Consider the following 26,517-nt stretch of genomic DNA (forward strand, 5'->3'; position numbering starts at 1 on the left):
TATCTATATTGAACGTCTTCTCCTCTCTAAACCAACGGAAATATACAAAAACTTCATGTATGATACATTATACACTTTAGGAGGTACTGCATGGGTTTGATTACGCTTAGAAACCGTGAGCACTGACAACAGTGGAGCACTTTGTCGACAGAGGGCGTTAAATTCATGTTCCTGTGACCAGAGAGCGTGGAACGAAGCCGGAACTTCAGGAAGTTCCAGTGCATCCACTTGCGTACTCTGTTCCGAAGACAGGAGCGTTACGATTAAAGATAAGTCACCAGTAAAGTACGGCAAGGCACCCGACAAATATGTAAAGTCCATTAGCACAGTAACCAAGTCTGTAGATTTGAGTAAAACAGATAAAAAATCCGAGTGTTCGAGGTACAGTAAAATGACAGAGGTAACCAAATCCATCATAAGTAAGTCAGATTATAGTAGAGTAAGCGAGACTGTAACAAAACAATCAGATGTAACTAGCAAGAGACTGACTAAATTAGCTAGAAAGAGTGACGTAACGTGCGATATTAAGTGTAGTGACTTTTATAGTGACAGCGACGATGAAGCTGACGAAACAAACAGACTTATAATATTAAGAAATGCAGATTACATGGACATAGTTGATGAGAAATTGAAAATTGTCATTACACTCGCAGGTTACCCTAAATTGAAGATGCGATTAAAACAAATGGAACAATTCCAACATTCACTGAATAGTATTATTAATATGCAATTGAAAGCAGGTCTAATGAAGCAAACTCCGCAATTCTTGGACTATTATCTCAACAGAGGTGCGATTGTGTGCATTTGTAAGGATGTTGAAAGTAGAGATTGGGTGGTTAGGATTACGCCTGGATTGCGGGAACGCATGTTTAATAACTTAATTCTGCTTAAAGCGAAAGTCAAAAGGTTATGTTTGGCCGTAATCAAGATTCCAAAATCCTGCTGGCCGGCGACCGCTCATGATGCGTTCAAGCTTTTGCAGTACTTCAACCCGACTTTAAAAACTCATCTGTGGAAAATATATGCTCAAAAAATTCATGACGATGTAGAAGTAACTTCTTTCCTTGTAGATAGAGTGTCTGGGGAAATAATTCGTGGACCTAACTTCAAAAATATTATAGATTACGACCAAATGGAGTTTGAACTGACCGGTTATTCTGAGATTTATTATGAATGCTTCCTTTCGGAATCCGATGAAGATTTGTCTAGCGTTGCTTCAAGAGTCAAAGTTCTTGAGGAATTGCGATCAAATCAAGTTACACCGAGAAACAAACGTGAAAACGTCAACGATAATATTGAACACGACAACAAAAATGACACGAAAAGTACAGTAAATGTTAAAGAATGTCGTGAAGAAATAAAAACTTCTAGTATTCAAAAAATAAATGAAAATGAAAATAAAGGTGAGATTGTGGACTTTAAAGAGAATTTAGCATCTTTCGATGTTAAAAAGGCGCCGAAAGAGATTAAAATAGCTTTGACAGAAAAGGCAAGTGAAATTATTGCCAGTCTAGCCAACGATAATAGTTGCGAGGATCTTAATATGCAAATCGCTAAAGTAAATGAATCTGAAATGGAACTCAATGAAGCAAATATTTCTATAGCAGCTGTTTCGGATGTAACTGAGTCTGTTATAGAAAGTAGTGAACATTTATTTGTTGGCAGGAACAGCAATCTACACATTGATAGTAATAGAGGTATTGCTTATCATAGACGTACGAATTACTTGCACATAGAAAACGAACTTAAAATAGCTATAGTTTTAGAAGGCTACCCTCAAAATAAATTAGAAGGTACCCACATAAGACGATTGAAGCATTTATTTAAAGACTACTTGCACAAAGATATGAAGATGCAACGTTTTACAAATTTCATTATCCCTAAATTCCAAGACATATATTTGTCAAATGGTGCTGTGATATACATTTGTGATAGTTTAGAAACTAAGGACTACGTGGCAGAAATTCTTCCGAAATTTGTCACTGCTACAGGTTTAAAACTGACATTTAGAGATATTAGAAACTTAGTAAGGTATACTAGAATAGTAATGAGATTGCCAAAGGAACTTGCTAATGTAGGATCTCGTGAAATTTTGCTCAAACTTCAAGAAAAATATCCCAAATTAAAACTGGATTGCTGGAAGTACTATTCCGATGTTGCTGGCAAACAGAAAAGACAATTCGGTGTCGAACCCGAATCTTTGGATGTAATCAAAAGTCCCAATTTCGATCCTACTTATGAAAATGAAAAAATTGCTTTTAGAATTATTGACAGACAGAAACCAGAAGTCAACTTAGAAGAATCTAACTGTACGGTAGAAAGTAAAGAAATCGAAAGCGAAGAGGCGAAGATATTAAGAGATAGAATTGTTAAAACTATGTATAATGTCATAGAACCTGATAAAATGAACGCCACTTTAACCAAAATAAGAGCCAACCACTATTCAGATGTCATTGCAGATGATTTCAAACTGTATGTTGGCCCAGCTAACTATCCAGAAATGCGCATCGACGAAGCAATGTATTTGTCTATAAAGAAAATATTTGAAAACGTTGTTTTTGAAGCTATCTACCATGAGAACGATAAATTTATACCCAAAATTCATGATTTTTACTTGTTTGATGGCGTCATATTCATCATTTGCCAAGATATGGCTTCGCGGCTCTGGATAGAAAAGAACATTAAATCAATAAATGATAAATTAAACGGGAATTTGAAGGCGACAGAATTTCGCGGAGCAGTAGGCATTATAAGCATGGTTGTGAAAACTAGCAAAGATTTTGAGGAAGTCATTGATACTTTGCAAAAGCAAAACCCAAGGCTGCGCACGAAATATTGGAGAAAGATCAGTACAGTTAAAAGTAAAGTGAAACTCGACGTAGTTTTACAAATCGACAAACTTTCTGCTTATGTTATAACAGATAAAAAGTTTAACAATAGAATTGGTGAAAGTAACGTAGAGTTTAACCTCGGCCATTTGAAATCGCTATTACAAAGAAAAACCCTAGAAGAATTGAGTAAAGTAACATCGAAAAAACATACAAGTAAAGATAAAGTAAAAGAAAAAACAAAGACTAATGTCGATCAAGTATTGGCTACAAGCGAATCAAATAATTCACACAAAACAAGTACTAATGTTGCCGTAAGTAAAACAAAAACCGAAGATGCAAAATTAATAATGGATAAAGATCTAAAATTGAATGTTGGCGAAAGTAAAATACTCTTTTATAGCAAATCATCGGATAAGGATTCGATAAACAGTTTTAACTACATTGAAGAAAATGAACAGGGGTTTACGAAAATGGTTCTTAAAATACCCACTCACATTTTGCCGGATTTTAACGATGGCTTAGAAATAATATTTGATTTGTTGGAGGATAAAAATCCCGGTTTGAATACCGAGCTGTGGAAAGTGGAGAAGAAATCTCAGGTCGAAAAGGGTAGGTTTATAGTTCTGGTGGATAAACAGTCAGCATCAGTTATAAAAGGTAAGCAGTTCGACCCAACTTTGGGTGGAGAGAAGTTGAAGTTTTACTTCTGAACGAACTTCTACCCCGCAACTTGTTTTAAAAATCTTAATTGCTTTGGTACTTTGTTTATATTTATTTTTGGTATGTTGTTTGGTACTTTGTTTACTAACAAAAAGATGAATAGGTTATTTCGCCCTTGTTTATTATTGTTGTTTTATTTGCATTTGGTGGATAATTATTTTGATAGGATCTGGTATATTTACTACAATTAATAAAATGTATTTTTATAATGATTTCATACAAATACATGATTGCATTATTATTTTAATGTCCCTAATTATTTCGTAACGAAATTGCTGCGTAATTAATAAGATTTCCTAATAGATTTTCGTATACAGATTAAAATTAAAATACTCACTATAATATTACAATTCATACAAGTTTTAAAATACCTATTATTATTTATTCAAAAAAAAAAAACCCCTACTCCCTATTAACTAGGTATTAATACCAGATTTAAAATTCATTTATTTCAAGAAGGCCTACTTTACAGGCACTATTGAAACGTCAAGTATGTCTGTGTACAAGTGTAAAGCCGTTTGGAAAGCCGAGAAATGAGCCGGCAAGAAACTCAGCATTTACAATCATTTTTCTATCTTGCGGAGATGGCTGCTTCCAAGAAACCTTGTCATTAAGAAATGATTCACTTGTGCGGAAGCCTCGCTGTAATAAATGTGATTTAACACATTGCTTAAATTTTGTCATTGGTGGGTCCAGACCTTAGGAATCATGTTGTAAAAGCGTATACTCAACCCCACTAAGGAGTTCGCCTTTCGCAGACGACGTGAAAGTCACTTATTTATGTCCGTTCAAATTAATAGTATCGGAAATCTCATTAATATAACGCAGCATTGGACTTAATAATATTTTTTTACCATTTGTACACTACTTTTATAGGTAAGTATTATTATGTTATATTAACTGTGTTTTGTCTTAGTGTTATTGTTATTTTAAGTTATTTTTTCCGTCTCGTTTGCGTGTTTGTTTTAACGTTTTTAATAAAGCATGTAATAACAAATTTGTCTTTTAATAAATACCATTTGTCTTCAATGTTAGCTCGCGACTTCTTTTGTATAAATTTCTTTTAAATTTTAGCTGGCAATCTTGACAGCCGGCTGACGCAGTGGGCAGCGACCCTGCTTTCGGAGTCCGAGGCCGTGGGTTCGATTCCCACAACTGGAAAATTTCTTGTGGTTAACATGGATGTTTTCCAGTGTCTGGGTGTTTATCTGTATATATTATAAGTATTTATGTGTATTATATTTATAAAAATATTCAACTACTATCTTAGTACCCACAAGCTTCAGAACAAACACAAACTTCGCTGACTTTGAGGCTAGATGGCGATATGTGTATTGTCGTAATATATTTATTTATTTATATTGTTTACTTATAGAAAATCAAGTTTGTTAACATACCCTTATACTGATTTAGGATGCATAACCCATACCAGTGTAGAGGCGTTATGTTATATTTTGTGAATAAGTAAACAGTATGTAATAGCAGTAATTTCAGTCATTTTTTCACTGGCTTTAATATATTGACGAGTTCCGTTGTCTGTCACTGAATCTCGACATCAGAGCGATATGAAATTTACATGGGACCATTTTGGAACAAACACCTTTCGAACAAAAAAATAATTTTACAAATCAGTCCATCCATGGCGGAGTTACAATAAACCTAAAATCGCGGAAATCCATGATATACCAAAGACTATCATCCAGCACCCAGTTACTAGTAATTGTCACTGTACAACTGAATCGTAATAATTGATGAATTACTATTGCATAGAAGCAGACGTTACTTTGCGGAAATCCATGATAATATTATGAAAATTAATATGAAGTTTGCTATACTCCGCGAAAAGCAGGAGAATTTGTATGGTGTTATTTATAATTACTACAATCCTTATATTCAACACTAAACAGATCTTCGGCTATGTGCCCTCTGTATCATAATATCTGTAACCGTTTTTTTTTCTGTTTAAAAAAAACACACCCGATTGGATAACCTCCTATTCGGTTGAGGAATATAAAAACGCTTCGAATTGATAACCTCCTTTTTTACCTCCTTAATTTGGTCATGATCTAATTTATATGGTAGCTCTCAACATGTGTACCCTATTGGCAGAGGATACAAAGCGGGGTTATTGCCTTAATAATAACTAATAATGTACTAAAAACTAATCTATATATATAAAAATGTTATGTTGGATGGTGTACGCTTCGAAAACTCAAAAAGTTCTACACAGATCGAGCTGAAATTTTAGCATCATCGTCATCAAGCAATCAGACGTCCACCGCTGGGCATAGGTCTTTTGTAAAGAGTTCCACAATACACGGTCCTGGGCCGCTTGCCTACAGCGGCTCCCAGCGACTCGCTTGACGTCATCTGTCCACCTCGTTGGGGGCCAACCTGCGCTTACCGGTGCGGGGTCGCCATTCCAGCACCTTAAGACCCCAACGTCCATCGGTTCTCCGTGCTATAAAATGTAATATAAGTAAGCGGAGGTAGATCCTACGTTGTTGATATGGAGTGGCGATCTGCGTTTTAAGTTTTGTGCATGGCTATAGATAACAGTTAGGCAGGGCAAGTAACTGGTAAATATTCATGGCTAACACCACAGTCATCACTTCCCGCGCTGCAGCGCGCTGGGTCGCGGCTGTGTCTCTGGTGCGGCTCGGCTGCCGACGCGTACTGCGCGCGGTGCGGCGTCGCGCCCTACTGCGGCGCACAGTGCCAGCAGAGGGACTGGGTGCATCGGCACCACTCCGTCTGCCACAACCTCGCCCGGTGAGCAGTCCCATCATCCTTGACTCGCATACAGTGATAACGAAATGATAAACCGCTCTTCTTACACGTGTTCCCGGAATTAAAGAAACTTACAAAAGACCCACACGCGTACTTTCGAAGACGAGCGGTCAATCAACTCTGTCAACTCAACGCCACACAAGATAACCGGTAAATACACATCGTAGTCTTCACTCACGATCTGGGTCGCGGCTGCTGTGCTGTTGTACAGCTGCCGACGCGTACCGCACTGGGTGCATCGGCACCACTCCGTCTGCCACAACCTCGCCCAGTGAGCAGTCCCATCTTCCTTGACTCCGGGATACAGACACAACAGAGTGATCTGGACACGTACATATCAAACCGCTCTTGCACGTGTTCTCGGGATAAAAGAAACTTACAAAAGTCCCACACGCGTACTTTGCCAGCCGCTCTGCTAAGTCTAAGATCGAAGACGAATTGTCAAACAACTCTGTCAACTCCGCCAATTTTCATGGCTAACACCGTAGTCCTCACTCACGCTCTGGGTCGATCATCACCATAAATATGAAATAACAAAATTGGTTTAATATTTTAGTTCAGTTATATAAGTTATAAATTAAAACTTCTATTTTTACAGGAACAAGCAAGTTACTGAGGTTGATAAGGAGATAAAAGCCGCTGAATCAACGTAAGTATTGTCAAGTAAATTACAATAATTATAATTAAGAGAACACAGAATTTTTTGATTGTGTTGAGTAAATCCCACTTCTGATATTAGATTCACTTCAAATGTTTCTTAGTAAATAAGTGGTTATGTTGATTGTTGTAGCGCCCCTGCCCCGCTGCGCCGCCCGCACTCGCCAGTCGCATCGAATTCTAAGAGTGATGAAAACAACGATCGTTCCAGGAAGGTTAGCATCACCAGTTTTTTTTAAACCGTTATTATAAACACTCCCACAAAGTGTCGCCCTTGGTCCGTCAATCTGAGGCGTAGGTGTTAATTGCCTGTCATAGCAGCGGCAGCAGCGCTTTTCAGACTTGAACATAGCATTGCAACAATTCGAATTGGCGGCAGAAATAAGCATGGCTCTACTGCAACTCCAAAAATATATGCCACATCACATAGATCTTAAGAATTACGCTCTCTACACACGTCCTACAGAGACAAGGAAATTGAAATTGTTTTGACCTCACAGCTTAAAAAAATCATTATAAGCACTTCTAAAACATCAAATTTGTGAGTTTGTAGTGATTCTTTCACCGGTTTAGAAGGCTGATTTCACTGAGACGGTACCGGCCAAAAACTCAGCAGTTGCACTGTTCCAATATCTATTACTATCTTGTGGTAGATGAGAGTGGAACTTATCTCTTACCATTAAGAAATTCCTTTTGACGTTATTAAATCACTTTAAATGAACATAACTTCTTAAAGTTATAGGTGCGTTATATAAAATAAACTCGTATTAAAAAAAAAACGCGTAAGACGTACGACACACTTTCTTTTTCTTTTTCTCCTTCTTCTTCTTTTTCTTCTTCTTCTTCTTTTTCTTCTTCTGTTTGTGGCTCAGGTTCGCCTGGTCCCTGGTGTCACGTCGACCGCTTACTTATTTATTGCGACGCCCCTTTCTAGATCTCCCAACAAGCACTGTTCGCCGCCAATAACAGCAGCACCTTGCTGGCTAGAAGAAATAAAGCATCTTCTGGTTGTATTATATAGTTCCCCAAAAGAATGCTAAAGACATACTTTAGAGACCAAAGAGTAGCAAATAGTTTTATTACTGTAATACTGGTAACGCTTAACTATTATTGAACTGCACCTAATCTTCGTGCTCCCTTTTCAGAATTTCATGCCGGCGGGTCAGACCAGATTCCAACAAGGCAATAGGAATCAAAATCACCAGAACACAAAGAACTCCTCAAACCGTGGTGGTGCTAATACTGGCCCCAGGAATACAAACACCAGGCGACCGATGAGACAAAATGATGCTGACGAGGGAGAGCAGGACAGCTGGGAACCAAGAGGTAAGGACAAGTAGTAAAAAACACCCAAATTTGTCCCAACTAAGGCACTAAAGCATACATCGTCGCTTAACTAACAATTCTGCGCAAATTTAATTACCTTATATGAAAACTAAGGTAATTAAGACACACGAAAAGCACTCTTATTCTTCTTCTTTTTCTTATTTTTCTTCTCCTGCGTCTTCTTCCTCCTGGGCTCCGTACTTGATCGGCGGGAACCTTCACTGGTACGGCTCCCCGCTGGCTCACTCCAGCCAGCCGAGCTCACTCCAGAAGCTTAGCAGGCCGCCCAGGTCGCCAAGTGCTTCAGGGAATGAAGCTGGGGAGCCAAGGTATACTGCGCGTGGCTCCGCTACTCCTCTACATTAGGACATTACGTGTGTCGGAGTTTCATCTACCTCCATGCATGCTCTGCACTGAGCACTATCGGTTATACCTAAAATGAAATGGTTGTTTGTTTGTAAATTTTATTGCCCACACACATTTTACACAAAGTAAACACATAAGACAGAAGAAACAGAATAGAAAATGGGCCCTGCAAAGGCGGTCTTATCGCAAAAGCGATCTCTTCCAGACAACCTTTGACGTTTGAGGTGTTTGTTAAATGGGCCATGTTATCATGATTAAATCCTAACTAATTATGCTAGCGCCCTAACTAAGCGGTAAATCGACTTGACCTTTGACTAAAAAAAGATAGGTGAAAGGACAGAGACTATAACCATAGAAAAAGTCAACTGGTCCTTGAAAAACATCAGATTCCTAAAACTGGTGGAAATTATATCCAAAAGACATTTTGGGGGCCGAGTTCGAATCTTAGCATGCACCTCTAACTTTTCTAAGTCATGTGCGTTTCAAGTAATTATGTATCATTTGCTTTAACGGTAAAGAAAAACATCGTGAAGTAAACTGCATGACTGAGAGTTCTCCATAATGTTCTCAAAGGTGTACGGGGTTCACCAATCGGCACTGGGTTAGAGTGTGGAATATGGCCTTACCCCCTTCTCATTGTGGGAGGAGAGCCGTGCATTATGATGATAAATATCCAACAGGGGTAAATCTTATCCCTTTTCAGTCGATATAAATAAAAGATAGTCCCAATTTCTAACATCACATGATGTACAAAATTAACATAAATATTCTTCTTTTTTTTTTAGCACCACCAAAATCTGATTCTGTACCACACTCTGTACCGAAAGCGGTGGTAACGAATGTAGCATCTACACCGGTCGCAATACCCGCGCCGAGTAAACCTTACCAACCAGTGAATAAAGAACCCGAGCTTCCCAAAATTAAAACAGTTCCGGAGGTCAAGAAAGTATTGCCACTGGTTACTGTATCAGATACTACACCCACAAGGAAGATTGTTCCAAAGAAGTAAGTTTAATAATAACTCATATAAAGTACATTGACTTATTATGTTGATTATGTTACTGTGTATGGCCTGTCCATACGCAGTAATACAATCAAGATAGTGTAGTATATTTATTAATTAAAAAAAAAAAAATCTAATATCTGTTGGTGTTTTATGAAAATTAAGCTTAATTTGCTATACTCCGCGAAAAGCAGGAGAATCTGTATGGTGTAATTTATAATTTCTTCAATCCTTATACTCCACACCAAACAGATTCATGGCAATATGTTTTAAAGACTTAACAATTATTCATTGTTAAGTCAACATCTCCTGAGGACGCTCCGGTCGGAGCGAAACGTGCGTAGAGGGTACATTAAAATAAATAAATAAATATACTACGACAATACACACTTCGCCATCTAGCCACAAAGTAAGCGTAGCTTGTGTTATTATTACATTGCCGAAGATCTGTTTAAGGATTGAAGAAATTATAAATTAAACCATACAGATTCTCCTGCTTTTGGCGGAGTATAGCAAATTAAGCTTAATTTTCATAATATATCATGGATTTCCGCAAAGTAACGCCTGCTTCTATCCAATGTTGGTATGTTTTATCTTGAAGTCTTACTGTTCATAAATTTCTATCAGTTAGTATGGAACAATTCCCATTTTCATTATTTAATTTTTTCACTCTGTTAATTGGTTGGGTTTAATGAATGAATATTAACATATCCTTTACCTGGCCCGTCAAAATCGGTATCGTGACAAATAAAGACAAATAGACTGACAGACAAAAAGCTACAAACATGTTTGCATTGTCACTCATAATCAGTGTGGATCGGCATTGACTTCACATGCCTATGAGAACATTATACTGCACGCATGCAGGTATCCTCTCGATACTTTCCTCCACCTTTAAAACAAATTGACGGCCGATTGGCGCTGTTTGCAGCGACCCTGCTTTCTGAGTCCAAGGCCGTGGGTTCGATTCCCACAACTGGAGAATGTTTGTGTGATCAGCATGAATGTTTTTCAGTGTCTGGGTGTTTATTTGTAAATAATAAGTATTTATGCATATTATTCATAAAAATATTCATCAGTCATCTCAGTACCCATAACACAAGCTACGAATACTTTGGGGCTCGATGGCGATGTGTGCGTTGTCTTAGTATATAAATTATTAAAAAAAAAAAAAAAGTTATATTTCATTGCTAAAACGCATGTTACTGAAAAGTTACAAGTGCCTGCCGGGGTTCAACTCTTGAAGGCAGAAGTACTTCTCACTGTTTATCCTATGCAAATATCAAAATTCTTTATCCATAGACACCGGCCTATATAACTACCACTGCTTAATTTTGTAAATTTAAAATGCATATAAGAAAAATTGGAGAAAGCGCTCGGGGCGCGATTGCCAGAGAGTCGCAGTTTCAAATCCTGTCGGTACCGAAAATTTTTATATGCATTTTAAATTTACAAAATTGATAATTCAAGTTGTAGTAAAGTAACAGTGTAGGTAAAAAACACTAATAAAAATTACCTAAAGCAATGTGTCATCTCTTGTTTCAAACTTGTCTCATTGTAATATGGACCTTTGAAAAAGTAGATCGAAACTGCAACGTTTCCTACTAGATGGCGCTACAGTCGCTATAAGACTGATGTGAAAGTATGGAGGGTAGAGGTAAGGAGAGTCATCTGTGTATATGAAAAAGTGTCGTCAAAATGTATTAAATTAGGATGGCGCCACATTTGCATCAGGGTAACTCTCAAAAGAAGCGCCAAATATAAATATTGTTAGAGTAGGCTTGAAAAATAAACAAGGAAGTATGGAGATACAAGGAAATAAGGTTATATTTACCACAATATTTTGTACAACGTAAGTTGTTAAAATTCTCAATAATTAACTACTTTAGTCGATAATGACATTAAATTTTTTTACTCGGCATACTTCAATTCATCTACGATTGCTACATTCATACCATACCCTGTGCATCCACCAGCGCCATTGTGGAGGATTTTTTAACTGTTATTTAGCGCATACACTGGACACTTTTTCAACTTTTCTCCCATATAAGATGACTCTCCTTACCTCTACCCTCCATATGTGAAAGGCATATACTTATTTCGGCATCGACGGTAGGGGAGCCGTAGCTTTATTGGAGAAAGCGCTCAGGCCGCGATTGCCAGAGAGTCGTAGGTTCAAATCCTGTCGGTACCGAAAATTTTTAAATTTACAAAATTGATAATTCCTCCAAGTGTAGGTAAAAACACTAATAAAAATTATATAAAAGCAATGTGTCATCTCTTGTTTCAAACTTGTCTCATTGTAATATGGACCTTTGAAAAAGTAGATCGAAACTGCAACGTTTCCTACTAGATGACGCTACAGTCGCTATAAGACTGATGTGAAAAGCATATACTTATTTCGGCATCGACGGTAGGGGAGCCGTAGCTTAATTCGAGAAAGCGCTCAGGCAGCGATTGCCAGAGAGTCGTAGGTTCAAATCCTGTCGGTACCGAAAATTTTTTTATGCATTTTCAATTTACAAAATTGATAATTCCTCCAAAGTGTAGGTAAAAACACTAATAAAAATTACCACTGCTTATTCAAATTTTCTCACTGATTACCACATTACATTAACTCAAAATTCTTTATCCGCAGTTACCTGATCGGAACCTTAGCCATCGGAGACACTGGTCTACTATCCGTGGATGTCAAAGCATCTGACTGCAGGAGCAAGGCGAGTGGATACGTCTGCTTGTCGTTACATGAGAAGTGCGAGCAAGACTATCAGATGTTGTGCGCTGACTATTCAGTTGAAAGTGAAACTGCTGCGGACTACAAGTAAGTTATATTAGTAAACAATACGAGAAAGCTCTCAGCCTGTAGTCATTAACGTGTACAAATCGATCTATCTTGTAATGAGGCCTGCTTCAGCGGATGCACTTCGACCCTCCAGGATCTTTTGTGCTCCAACGTGTACAAAACTAATAGGTTTCTTTCGGTTGCAGACCAAACCCTGGTGAACTCTTCTCCTACTGCAATCCAGAAGACGGTGCTTACTATAGAGCAAGGCTTCTTAACGCCACGAGCGCAGCGTTAATAGACTCCAGCAAAATCGTCAACATAAGTCCGACAGATAAACTAAAAATAATAACACCAAAGTATGCAGAGTTGGTTGAGTTCTCCTGCGTTCTAGACGCTCCCAATGTTAAGGTTTGTATCATCTGTATAGATACGGCTTTTTTTTTTGAAGCAAAGTGTCTTTTTGAAGCCCAAAAATGTTGATGGAGGGCGACCTAAAGAGGCGTAGATGCGACGGCCTTGGGCTCAGTGGAGTGATGGAGTAGAGAGACATAGTTTTTTTTTTTATTCCATTTCAGCAGGGCTATATCCCCAGACAAGGGATATAATTAACCTGCTAAATCACTGGAACATGGAATAGGAGAAGTTTACCCCCGTTGATACACATATATTATTTGGATGTTATTTCCTGTACTTGTGCGCCAGTGGTCTGAGAGTTGATAAAGCTGTGGGAGAAGATAAATTTATATCCTTTTCCCGGGGATATAGTTGTCTCCTGCCCATGCTAGCTGTGCTGGTCAGCCCTTGACTGCAGTCTCACCTGGTGATAAGTGATGATGCAGTCTAACCTGTTAGCGAGTATGCAGTGGCTTGCATAGGGTTTTTGACCAGGGTATGCATAAAGCAGTTACATGGCATAAAATTGAAAATTTCCCCTCCAATACGAGTGATATAAAATAATTTGGGTATGCAGTGCTTTTGTGCATGTATGAAGTGCACGCCACTGGGAGTATGGTAGTCACACCCTCTAATCGGTTTCTACACGACATCACACCGGAACACTAAATCGTTTAGCGGTACGTCTTTTTTGGTAGGGTGGTCGTAACTAGCCACCAGGAAAGACCACAGAAAATTCAGAAATAATAAATTTCCAAATTGTCCCAGCCGGGAATCGAACCCGGGACTTCTTACTTAATTCACAGCGCCCACCGTTGTGCCCGGGAGGTTGTCAAAAATAATTATATAAAAGTAGGTATTATGAACAAGTTACAAATGTTGTTACAAAGGCCGCGAGTATAGCAAAATCATATCAGCATATCGTCTGCGAAAAGTCCAGAACTCCTTTGTAGGGTTGAGTATACGCTTTTACAACATGATTCCTAGGTTACTATACATTTGATGAAATTCTTAATGACAAGGTAGATTGGTAGCGGCCAGCTTCGCTCTCATCTCCCGCAAGATAGAAAAATGATTGTAAATGTTGATGTTGGACAAGCAACTACTGAGTTTCTTGCCGGCCCTTATGTGTAGAATCTGCCTTCCGAATCGGTGGTAGAGTCACTACAAACAGACATACATGACGTTTCAAAAGTGCTTGTGAAGTAGGCCTACTTGAAATAAATGAATTTTAAATTTTGTTTTTTTTTTTTTGTTGAATTATGATATTGTGCTGGCATGTCAAGTCGGCTACGTAAAAGAGAGGAAAGTGCATTGGAAACATGATGCAATTAAACTTCTCCATAAGTTGCACATAATATTTTAATACTAATAAATGTTTTTTCAACTTTCCAATATTGTTCAAGTTTTGGACTCAAAGCGGCATGATGTTAACGATAAAATTCCGTCTCTTCCAGATTGGCGACAACGTTAGAATCACTCTGAAGGCGAAAACTCCCGAGGGCTACAAAGTGCAAATTGAGAACGCGGAAACAGGAGCGTCGGTCGGCGAGGGCGAAGTCTGCCGCTGGATGCCGCTGGTGGAGTACCCTGTGCCAAAACCTTTGCCCACTGGTAAGAGAAATATAGTTGGAAAATCCAAAAGTGCACGCCTCATAATCTCATTCTCATTAAATTTATTATTATTAAATAATATAAAAGAGAGTGTGTGGGTATGTTCCGTATGGGCTCCGAAACGGCTGGACCGATTTCAATGAAACATTCAGGAAATCTCCGGATTGACCTGGCGAGTAATCCTGTAAAGTTTGGTGACGATCGGAGCACTCCTATTTTTGAACTGTCAAACTGTCAAATACAGCTTTTATTTACTATGATGATATTCTATTGTTGGGTGTACTTGGGTGTAGATAATGATCTTCACCCGCTCGAGAAGAGAATAGAAGAGAATGAATACGGAGAGAAATAAATTATTTAATGTATTATGAGACTTAAATTAAAAATTTAACGATGTAAGTTTATTGTTTAAATAAAATAAAGTAAAATCTAGCCCGGCGAAACGGGCTGGGTACGCTAGTTTATTAAATAATAATTTAACTACATCTAATTATACCGTGAAAAGTAATAGGCTTCTATTCCTCGAAATACTGAAGCCTATAAAAAAATAAAACCAACTCGATAAGTGAAGTATTTCGCTCTTTATAGTGACCACAAGATACGGGATCCGCACATACAGACACACGGACGTCCGAGACAGAAGTTTTTTAAACAATTTTTTTAATTAGTTTAAATAATAAAAAGAGATTTAAAAATATCACGAGTGTTAAAAATAGTGTTTTTCCTCAACATTTGTCTATTTATATTCACTTGTAAATGCAATAAAGAATAAAAAAAGTGACATTTTAAGTTTGAGAATCACTTGGTGTGCGTAAACTGACAGTAATACACAAGTGCAATAAAGTCAAGTCCAGTCAAATATTTCTTTATCAAATACGCACATAAATGGCGCTTTGCTAACTACATTCGCAAACTTAAAGTTAAAGCTACGAGGGTTCCGAACGCCCTGGTCTAAGAAGAAGCCCCAAAGCAAACTTAGCCGGGTGCTTTTTTTTTTTTTTAATTTATTTTTTTAGTTGTCACGATCTCACATTGTCACTTAAAATTATTAGAAGAGCAATCTGATTAGAGCAATTAATCACACCCAAGCTTTTTTATCGTTTAAGTAATCCTTTATACTATATTGGAAATTTCCTATCTCTTTTAAAAAAAACAAAGCTTGAAAACATTCGACGTGAGTACGTAGAGGAATGAAATATAAGGATGGTATGAAATCGGGCCTACGCTTTATTGCAGCGAGATTTGGCGAATAGTACAAAACCGCTTCTCCGCTTTATTGTAGAGAAATTTTGTTGTATAAGTGTATAGCATCAAACCGCTCCTAGGTTTTATTTCAGCGAGATTTTGTGATTAGTATAAAATATCTCCTAGGTTTTTTTGAAGCGAGGTTTTGTGAGTAATATAAAATGTGTCCTAGGTTTTTTTGCACCGATGAGCGAGATATGGCGAAAAGTGTCAACCGCTCGTACGTTTTATTACAGCGCGATATGGTGAATAGTATAAAATCGAACCATATTTTTCTTGCAGTGAGATTTGTTGTATAGTATCGAACTATTCCTACAGTATCGCTCATAGTTCTTATTTCGATGAGATTTTGTGAATTTTCACAGCATTATGTCCTATGGCATTTTATTATAATAATAATAATAATAATAATAATAATCTTTATTGAAAGGTATAAACCCAGTTATAAGAATATAAAAAGATAAATTAAATAACAAAATAATAATAATAAGTAACAGTATTGCAATATAAAAATATTGCAAACTCACGTCCGTCATAATAATAATCATTAATTACATAGTTCGTCATAGTTTATGGGTTTTCTTATACCTAACCTTTACAAAATCACTACAGTTTATTTTCTATTTGCCTCACGGTGCACCGAAAGCCAGTGCTTGAAAATCGAGCAGTCCAGACCCTCTGCCAACGTGCTTAGGATTTCATTATCGGAGGCTCGCAAACGACTCCAAAATGTTGCTATTCGCGATCTTATGATCGCAAAGAAATCCGGTACTCTGGACCTAGCGAACATGTCCGACGCGCTGCAGTACCTTGGCAACTTCATCAAGATACGATAAGCATTATTGTATTGCACCCTGATATTGTTGACAGCGCGTCTGGTGGACTTTACCCAAAGTTGACATGCATAGAAACATAAACAGTATGCTCTAAACAATGTCACCTTAACTTGGTCACTGCATTTCGCAAAGCGACGTGCGAGCATATTACATCTAACAGCCAGAGCACGTCGTTCCCTCTCTACATCTTCATCATCGACAAGGCCTTCAGTCACAATATGTCCAAGGTATCTGAACCGCTCAACTCTCTCGAGCAAATCTCCATCAAGGAAAACCCCCGGAATAGTCCCCGGACCTCTGCCAGATCGGAACACCATCGTAACTGTCTTCTTAACGTTATATTTAAGACCGTGTTCTGCAGCATAACTCTCGCAGATTGCTACTAGTTTACGAAGTCCTCTAATAGAGGGGCTGAGAAGAACCATATCATCCGCGTAGCTAAAGTTGTTCATACAAGTGGACCCTATATGACAACCGATCTTGGTGCTTCTCAGTCTCTCAATCAAGTCGTTCACGTATAGGCTAAAAAGGTCAGGAGAGGTCAATCCTCCTTGACGAACACCGCATTCTAGCTTATATTCACTAGAAGTCGCGTCGCCCCATCTTACATAGCTTGCTTGGTTACCATACCAGTACTTCAACAGATTAATCGTTTTTAGAGGGACTTTAGAGTCGTGTAATTTCTCCCAAAGTAAATTATAATTTACGAGATCGAAAGCACGACTTAAGTCGAGAAAGCACGCGTAAACTGATGTGTCTCTGTTCACATAATGGCTCACGGTTGCTTTTAAGCTGAAAATCGCCGAGTCTGTTGAAAGACCGGGACGGAAACCAAACTGTGCATCATTCAGCTTGATGTTATTCTTTAAGCTCGGATGTATTAACCTTTCCAGTATTTTTCCTAACACAGTGCCTAGCGAAATCGGTCTGTAGTTTTTTAGGCTGGAAAGGTCACCTGTTTTGTTTTTGGGGATTGGAACTACCACGGTTTTCATAAGCTGTTTTGGTAAATAGCCAAAGTTTATACAAGTATTATACAGGGTGGCCAAAACTCTGAATATTGATTCGCCAGCATACATAATGTGTTCAAGACTTAAACCATCGAACCCAGGAGACTTTCCCTTACTCATCTGATGAACCACACTAGCCACATCGCCAGCAGTAAAACTTACAGTGTCTGTTATATCTACAGTTACCTTAGTAGGGTTTAATGCAGTACGAGCCGGAAAGGGATTGACCTTGAAGTGGTGTGAAAATAAGTCTGCTATCTTATATTTTTCATTCACTACCTCTACCGTTTCAGGTACGCTGGATCTATGATTTAAAGACTTTGTAGTACGCCAAAATTTAATGAAATTTTTATCTGTCCTGTGCATTGCTAACGCGTCTAATTTAATTTTTTCCTCATTATTTTGACACCACTTCAGTTTGTTTTTAAATACCTTACGGCTTTCAATCATGTTGTTATAAAGTTCACCGGTACTAGGCTTACCATTACAGCTCCACCAACCATAATACAATTTTGCCATTTGATGACACTCTCTTACGTGATAGTTCCACCCAAAGATTTTCTTAGGCCTTTTCAGTGCACCATTCGGAATGTTCGCGCTGTTTTTAGCGCCAGACTGTAGTGTAGATACAATATTATTATAAAAATCATCAATTAAATAAAAATGTTGGTTACAATTATAAGATCGACAATTATCACAATGACTAGTCAAATATAAGGAACTTAATTTATCACAGCAGTATTTTGTATATAATTTAATTTGGTCATCCCGTCTATGACCCCACTTTATTCCCTGTAGGTAGTCCGCGTTGGTTAAAATAACTTTACGAATCACCGTGTCCATCTCACAAGTAATAACCATTGGGAAATGATCAGACCAGTACACACCATATTCCACATGAACAGATTTAACAGTATTACGTGCAGCACAAGTAACGACACAATGATCAAGCCATCTCCTGGTTCCGTGTGCATCACTTACGTACGTGTGTGTATCGGCCGAAAGAAGTTCTCTATCCACACATATCAAGGAGTGATCTAAGCAATATTGTTTAAGTTCCTCCCCAAATCTGGCCCCAGGGTGAGCGTTGAAATCCCCCAAAACATATACGGTTTCAGCGTTACTGTCATCTATTAGCGCAGATATATTGGCAAGACAATCCGTGAAAACAATCAGATTCTCTTCAGAGTCTGTAGGCAGATAAACGCTCAAAATCAAAAATTGACGACAATCCAAGTTAACTTGAATTGCGGCCAATCTATCACTAGTGCAGTCTACTAAAGTAACACTGGGAAATACTGATTTCCTCCACATCAGCGCTAAGCCACCGTATGGCCGCCCCTTTAGAACGCCCGAGGAAGTGTCGACAGAAGATTTGGCAAAGCATCCGAACTCGTCATTAATTTCATTGATGAAACCAAGATCGTGAGGTAAAAGCCACGTTTCTTGTAGCGCCACAATATCAGCAAACTGACACAAGGATCTTACTTGTTCTATGGATCTTTTTATACTTCTACAGTTGAACGTGACCATTTTAATTATTGATAGGTTGTTAGCTCTGTCCATTAAATGATTATTTAAAGACGGTGGGAAATCTGCGTTCTCGATAACGACGGTAAACCAGTCCAGCGGGCCAAAAGTTGTGATTCAGGAATGTCTCTAATTTACTGGTAGGTATGGTTACTTTAAATGAGTTGAACGATGTTTCTTGGAACTGCTTAAGCAATTCGACCTTACTACATTGTTCGCCCCTGTCCGTAATATGGTCGTTAATATCAGCTTCAGTAACAGACTTCATAACTCGTGAGACATAAATTGAACATTGTGATTCTACCACCCTTATCTTCCCAAAACTTTCTAATGTCCCTCGCAAGTTATTAATTTTATGTTTGCGTTTCTTATTCATAACTAAAGTAAAATCGTCATCGCATACAGGTAATTGTCCCGTCCCTTAACTACCTCATTCGATTTTAACTTTAGCCTGCTATCAACTAGTACACGATCCCCATCCGTCTGACTACTATGAATACGGGTGGTTTTAGCACGTCGAGAGCGCGGTGCCTTATGCACAATGTCTCTGTACGTCGGCGTGTACATCGTCTCAACCGGTTTTGTCGGGCATGTCTTCTTTGCGTATGGTTCGGGCGTAAGCGGTAGCGATTTTGTTTTATCGGGCGATATATGCAGCGGACCAACCTCCTTGCACTTAAACGTTTGTTGCTCAAACGAGTTGCGCAAATCAACTATTTCCGTGCTCATTCTCATCTGAAACTCGGAGAGTTCTGTCTTCATGGTCGTCATGTCTTTTAAAAGTCGAGTTACATCGACATAGTCAAAAGAGACCGGTGGCAACCGGTTCAGGGCCCCAAGTCTGCTATTTTACAAGATTTGTCATTATGACACCATTCCATTGCAATCCAATTATCATTGTGCCCAAAGTCGCTAGTCTACTAAATTCACAATGGTCTTACAATTGGATTGTAATTGGATGATAATTGCATTGTGGTAGAAAGAGAATCAGTGTTGCCATTTGGTCAAACTGTGTTTGAGAAGTAAAATTAAAAAAACTACCATTAATTAATAATGTCCAATTAAGCGAATTTTTGATTAGAAATATTTTTAAATGTTATTGATTTGTGTTCTAAAGACGAACTTTGTATCACATTTGGTAAAACAATCGAAGGAACCCAAAAAACCCAACCCAATATTTTGTGTGCCAAATTTTGTCAAAAATAATTATTTTTAATCTGTAACTGTCGAATTGACATTAAATTTCATTGACGTTATTTTGTGCTAGTGAAAATATATAAATTATAATCAAAACAAACAAAATGCTCCTCATCGAGCAAACTTCGTCGCTGCTTTTGGACAGATCAGCCTGGACACTGCAGCTGTACCAATAACGGACGTTGCCCGGCGAAGCGACATTGGGTTGCTTACCTACGCTCAAATTTTATAAATAAATTCCCACTGAAGAGTGAAAGTAAGTAATGCAATCTTGTACTGTTTAAGCATGATATGAAGTCTAAGTAGGTATCAAATTGGTGTGTTTCCAACAGTATCTCGGGTAATTTAATTAAAAAAAACACAAATATGGGGAGTAATCAAAAATTTAATAAAATTCTTAAATTCTTTATTCATGTACGCTTATCACAGGTGCTAATGAACTTGTACTTATCATGGTGGTGCTAACTACATTTTTTAACTTAAAACTAAAGCTAGGAGGTTTTCATTCCATTCTATTTTCTTTTAAAAAATTTAACTTGTGGACCCATTTAAGGTATTGCACAAATTGTGACCAGCATCCCTGTAACAGAGTAAAAAATTGTTGTAGAATAATTAAAAACAATAGATTAATAGGACAAAACAATATGTTTAACCCATGGAACACATATACTCATAATATATGCCTTTGTCCACAGTCTTTTGACAAGAGCCTGCTGCAGTGCCCAACCTTCAAGCAGACCCTGGTTTACTCGTTGAAGTCTCTGTGAACCAAGTCCTTATGTGATAGAGCTTTCCAACTCGGCTCTAATCGTGAACAAAGTGATTTGCTGTTATCTGTCGAAGAATTCTGTCCTCTATCTATAAGGAACTTCATCAGATAAAATAAATAATTCTTGGAATGAATATAAAAAGGGTAACAATAAAGGTTTGGATTTCAAAATGAAATTATATCCTCCTGCTTTTATTGGAAGCCAGCTGAAGAGTCATCATTTTTTACATGTATTCATTTGTAAACTAAATTACTGTAAATAAAAATCATTGTTCAGTGTCTTATCTTTATTAACTTGTATTATTTGTCTCCTCATAGATTTATAAAAATAATTTTAATAACACACAAAAGTTAAATGCCTCTTGCAAAAGAATTGCTTTAATTGTGTTGTGGCTTTTATATTGTGCCAAACACAACATGCATCTGCAATCTTGCCAGCAGTGCAATTGTTAAATACCAACAGTAAGTTACCAGAAAAAGATATTTGGAAATAAAACACTTGACCATCAAACTATGTACATGATTTACTACAGTTTTCAATCTAGGAGACCCTAACATGCTATCTAAAGCATTTTATTTACTTTACCTGAAACATTCTTCCAATATACTTTTACAGCGCTCTACTGTATTGCATACAGTCACAAGTTTCATGCATAGAGTAGTGTGGTGTATCTCCCCTCTATAGTATTTAAGTTGTGGTCATCATAGTTTTCCACAGAGGAAAAACTCACCTGAAAATCCAACCAATATTAACCTTGACGATTAAAAATCTATATTGGAATTAATTAAAAAAACCTAAAATAAGTAATACCTAAAAAAAACCTCATGCCCCATTATCATTTAATGGAGTTAAGTGTTGGCTGAGTGGGTGACTCTGCCACACATTGGAGTTAAGAGCAGAGCCTGGGTTGCAGGCACAATATATTTAAATCTGCGTCACAGATTGTTAAATAAATTGAAGATTATTGGCTAGATATATCACATAATATTAAAATATGAGTTCAATATTAAAGTTACTATTATAACAGTTAGGGAATGGAATACCTTAGTGTTATAATATTGCCTTTCATGAACATTTGGCCTTATTATTGCCACATGTGTCCCATCTATGATATCTGAAGTAATTTTTTTCATAGAAGCTGAAAAAGCATTCTTCTTGGTAAAGTACTCAGCATATAACTGGTAAAATATAATTTCTTCCTTCATCCATCACTCCACTTCAGCATCCTTATCACTCTGGACATTTAACACTTTTTATTAAATTTGGTGTTAAGCACCTCCGTTATTTGTCCCACAGCTCTTGAGGCAGTGATCTGAGAAACATTGTGGGGGGCTCTCTGCCCAATCGTTAATCGTTATTTAGAGCCAGATGCATAAAATGCTAGTGCTACCAGTAACTGTAACAGAAATACCAGCATTACAGCCATGCCATCATAACTTATTCTGAGATATAGGTACTATACTTAATTAAAAAGCAACGAAAATTAAAGTTGTTTTCTTTCCGTGGTTTGGGAATGCCTAAGTGGAGCGAGCTCCCACACTTGACTCATTACAGTCTGCTTCCCAAGCAACTCCTTTTTTTATAAATTCCGCATCGGGAATATCCTAAAGTAGTCTACATTGTTTCTTAGCAAGCTGCGGGCTCGACGGCGCCTGCTACGCTTAATCAAATGGTATTGAAGAACATCAATAGTCTTAGCCAACTTAAAAATATTCCACCTTAATCTGAATATTATGATCTCACACTTCACAATTTAATTGTAATCAACAATAATATTGCTAAAAGGCAATGACTGCAGAATTGCGTCTCAATGGTCTCACAATGATCAATAGAACTGTCAAAATATTAGCAGACTACCAATTCGTGCGATCATTGAATTATCATTGTGCAGCAGACTAGCAAATGTTCATTGAAGTGTCAGTGGTTTTCCATCGGAAAATCATAATGACACCATAATGACACCATTGTGTTAGCAGACTACCAAATATGCCAAAATTGACAATTATGAAGTCACTGATCGATCACTGACACACAATTGTAATAGCAGACTTGGGGCCCAGGTCTTTGGCAACGAAAGTCGGTTGTGCATCAGGGTCCACTTCTTTCAGTAATTTGATGACATCTTTTATGTTGCGTTTCTTCTTGTCATTTCCTTTTCTTTGTACAATACGTACTTTGTCACCACACGCACTGTACAGAGTACTCTTTCCAGCTTCAATTTCCGCATCCAAAAAGTTGGTGGCACAAATTTGCACTATACTCAATTCGTCTAACACATCTATTTTGTTTTGAACAAACGTCAAGAATTCATTAATTATTACTTGACCCGCCATACCTTATAATTTGGGCCAGCGGCTTAGATAACATTACATTTCATTATAAACGTCCGAATCGAACTACCCGTACGCGACGAATGATTATGGGGTAATGCTGCTGATATAGATTCTATTTTCGTCCTGCAGAAAAGGGCTGTTCGTGCGATATATAAAATGGGCCCAAGAGAGTCATTAAGGGATAAATTTAAAGAAGTTAAAATAATGACGGTGCATAGTCAGTACATATATGAAAATTTAATTTATGTCCATAAAAATATATCAAAATTTAAAAAGAAAATGCACTGTAACAATATAAATATTAGAAGCAAAAATAAACTCGTTGTGCAGTTTACTAGGCTACACAAAATTGCTAATTCATTCAAGGGCAATTGTATATTATTTTATAACAAATTACCAAATGAAATCTTTGAGTTGTCTCTCAATAAGTTCAAAGTTTATATAAAACGTAAGCTTACAGAAAAATCCTATTATAACGTTAAGGATTATTTAAACGATAAAAAAGCTTGGGTGTGAATTGCTCTAGCTTCATAGCTTAATTTAAATTTACTGGAAGATGGTGATGACAATTAATAAATTTACCCGGCTAAGTTTGTGGGCTCTTCTTAGACCAGGGCGCGTTTGGAACCCTCGTAGCTTTAGATTTAAGTTGGCGAACGAAGTTATCACCATCCCGTTACAATTATGTAAACAAATATGTATGAACGCTTCATAAGTGCCTGTGATAGGCCTACATGAATAAAGAAATTTTGAATTTGAATTTGAATAGCATAAAACGGCTGCTACGTTTATGAATAATGCAGGTAGCATCTATTTGGTGTATAGTTTGATTTGTATATATTCCAGCTCCGGCCCCGGCAGTCGAAGTTCCTAGGCCGAACCTAAAGAACAACTCCACAGTTTTACTGGTGGAAGCGTCTGCTTTGGATAGAGCGTTGGTGCGTCCAGCTGACACTGAATCTATGAGGAAGTTTGATACCGTGCTCCAAGACGTACTACAGTTTGGGATGAACGGTAAGATTAAGATAATGGTTTTTTTTTTAATTTTATTATCGAATAGTAGAAGAATACCAGGCATCCAGATGATGTGGGTGAAATTTATTTCTTTATTTTTCTAGTTATATCTCTACAAGTTATATAAATAAATAAATAAATAAATATAGTACGACAATATACAATCACGCCCTCTAGCCCCAAAGTAAGCGTAGCTTGTGGTTTGGGTACTAAGATGACCGATGGATATTATTATGACTAATATAAATAAATACTTATAATATACATATGAGCAACCAGACACTGGAAAACATTTATGTTCAACAAACAAACATATTCCAGTTGTGGGAATTGAACCCATGGCCTTGGACTCAGAAAACAGGGTCGCTGCCAACTGCGCCAATCGGCCGGCAAATGTTTTCCTTCAACAACTTCCTTCACCTCTACTGCATCAGCACTTTATTTTTATTGACTAGACTTGACTTGTTTACTTTGCGTACTTTCATAGTGTGATGTCTTACGGGATCTTATTATGGGGCAAAGCTGGTGATATTAAAACTATATTCATATTGCAGAAAAGAGTTGTATGGTCAATATATAAACTTAAATCACGCGAATCCCTCCGTGAAAAATTTAAAGAAATAGGTATGCTTACGGTAGCCTCACAATATATTTATAACAATATAGTATTTGTAAGACAACATATTAGTCTTTATAAACAAAAAGTGGATATAAACAGTCGACTTACAAGAAATGGTCATAAATTAGTGTCATCTGCATATAGTCTGCGAAAGGTGCAGAAGTCATTTGTGGGATTGAGTATACGCTTTTATAATATGATTCCTAAGGTAATTTTGGACCTACCAATGCATAAGCTTAAAGAATGTGTTAAAACACATTTATTACAGCAAGGTTACTATACAATTGTTGAATTTCTTTATGACAAGGTTGCTTGGAAGCATCCGCCTCAGCTTTCATCTCTCACAAGATAGAAAAATGAATTTTAAAATGTAAAATGTAAATTGTTGATATTGGAAAAGAGCAACTGCTGAGTTTCTTGCCGGCTTCTTCTCGGTAGAATTTGCCTTCCGAACCGCTGGTAGAGTCACTACACACAGACAGACTTGACGTTTCAAAAGGTTCTTATATTAGGTCTATTTGAAATAAATGAATTTCGAACTTTTTTTGAATTTTATGTTAGCCCTTGACTGGGGAAACCTGCATGCCTGAGAGTTCCATCATCAATCCACAGCTGGCAAGCATGGTTTCTCATGCTGTGAGGAGAACCTGTTATAGTGAGTCGGTAACTGACTGATGATGATCACATCTAATACACGCAGTAGCGTGCATTTCATACATGCACAAAAGCACTGCATACCCAAATTAATTTATATAAGTCGTATTGGCGGGGAATTTTTCCATTTTATGCCATGTACCGGCTTTATGTATAAAAACCCTGTGCACGCCACTGAATATACGCAACAAGCAAACAGACAAACAAACATTTTAACACTTCTAATATTATTATGTATGTTGTTACAGCTTCCCCAATAAAGGAACCCCCGCAGAAAGGTCAGGTCGTGATCGGAAAGTTCAGCGATGGCCTATGCTATAGGTAAATCAAGTTAAATAAATAAATAAATAAATAAATATACTACGACAATACACAAATCGCCATATAGCCCCAAAGTAAGCGTAGCTTGTGTTATGGGTACTAAGATAGCTGATGAATATTTTTTTTAGGAATATAATACACATAAATAGTTACAGATAAACACCCAGACACCCAGTTTTAAATCTAATATATAGATATTAGCCTATAATAGTATAGGCTAATATCAATTATGGTTTTTCCACTGACCATCATCAGGGGTTAGCAAAGGCAGGAGACAAAAGTTATGTCCCCTGCCAAGGGATATTAACGTGTCCACCTGTTAAAGCACGGGAACATGGAATAGATGTAGTTTATCCCCGTTTATTATTTATTACACATGGTCGCTAACTTTGGGCCTCATAAGAAGGCTCAGAGTCCTCGGGAGGCGATGGAGAGAGCTATTTATTTCATTTTATTTCTACACTTTATTTGTACACCTACAAATAGGAAAAAAAACAATGGAC

The 26,517-nt window shown here is 37.5% G+C and overlaps 1 protein-coding gene across 5 annotated transcripts in view; it reads left to right on the plus strand.

The window, feature by feature from the left end:
• LOC120635687 overlaps positions 1-26,517 on the plus strand; it is a 73,488-nt gene that overhangs the window by 30,313 nt on the left and 16,658 nt on the right. For 3 of the 5 annotated variants that reach the window (XM_039906792.1, XM_039906793.1, XM_039906794.1), the window contains one exon: positions 152-3,699. In XM_039906792.1, coding sequence (XP_039762726.1) covers positions 152-3,541 — 3,390 coding nt within the window. In that variant the 3' untranslated portion in view covers positions 3,542-3,699. Of the gene's footprint in view, positions 1-151; positions 3,700-6,156; positions 6,324-6,939; positions 6,991-7,131; positions 7,214-8,143; positions 8,325-9,475; positions 9,696-12,331; positions 12,515-12,681; positions 12,887-14,328; positions 14,486-24,252; positions 24,421-25,941; positions 26,015-26,517 lie in introns of those variants that run through there. The other 2 variants (XM_039906795.1, XM_039906796.1) reach the window with 2 other exon arrangements.

Source organism: Pararge aegeria, chromosome 27, assembly GCF_905163445.1.
Source record: "Pararge aegeria chromosome 27, ilParAegt1.1, whole genome shotgun sequence".
NCBI lineage: Eukaryota > Metazoa > Arthropoda > Insecta > Lepidoptera > Nymphalidae > Pararge > Pararge aegeria.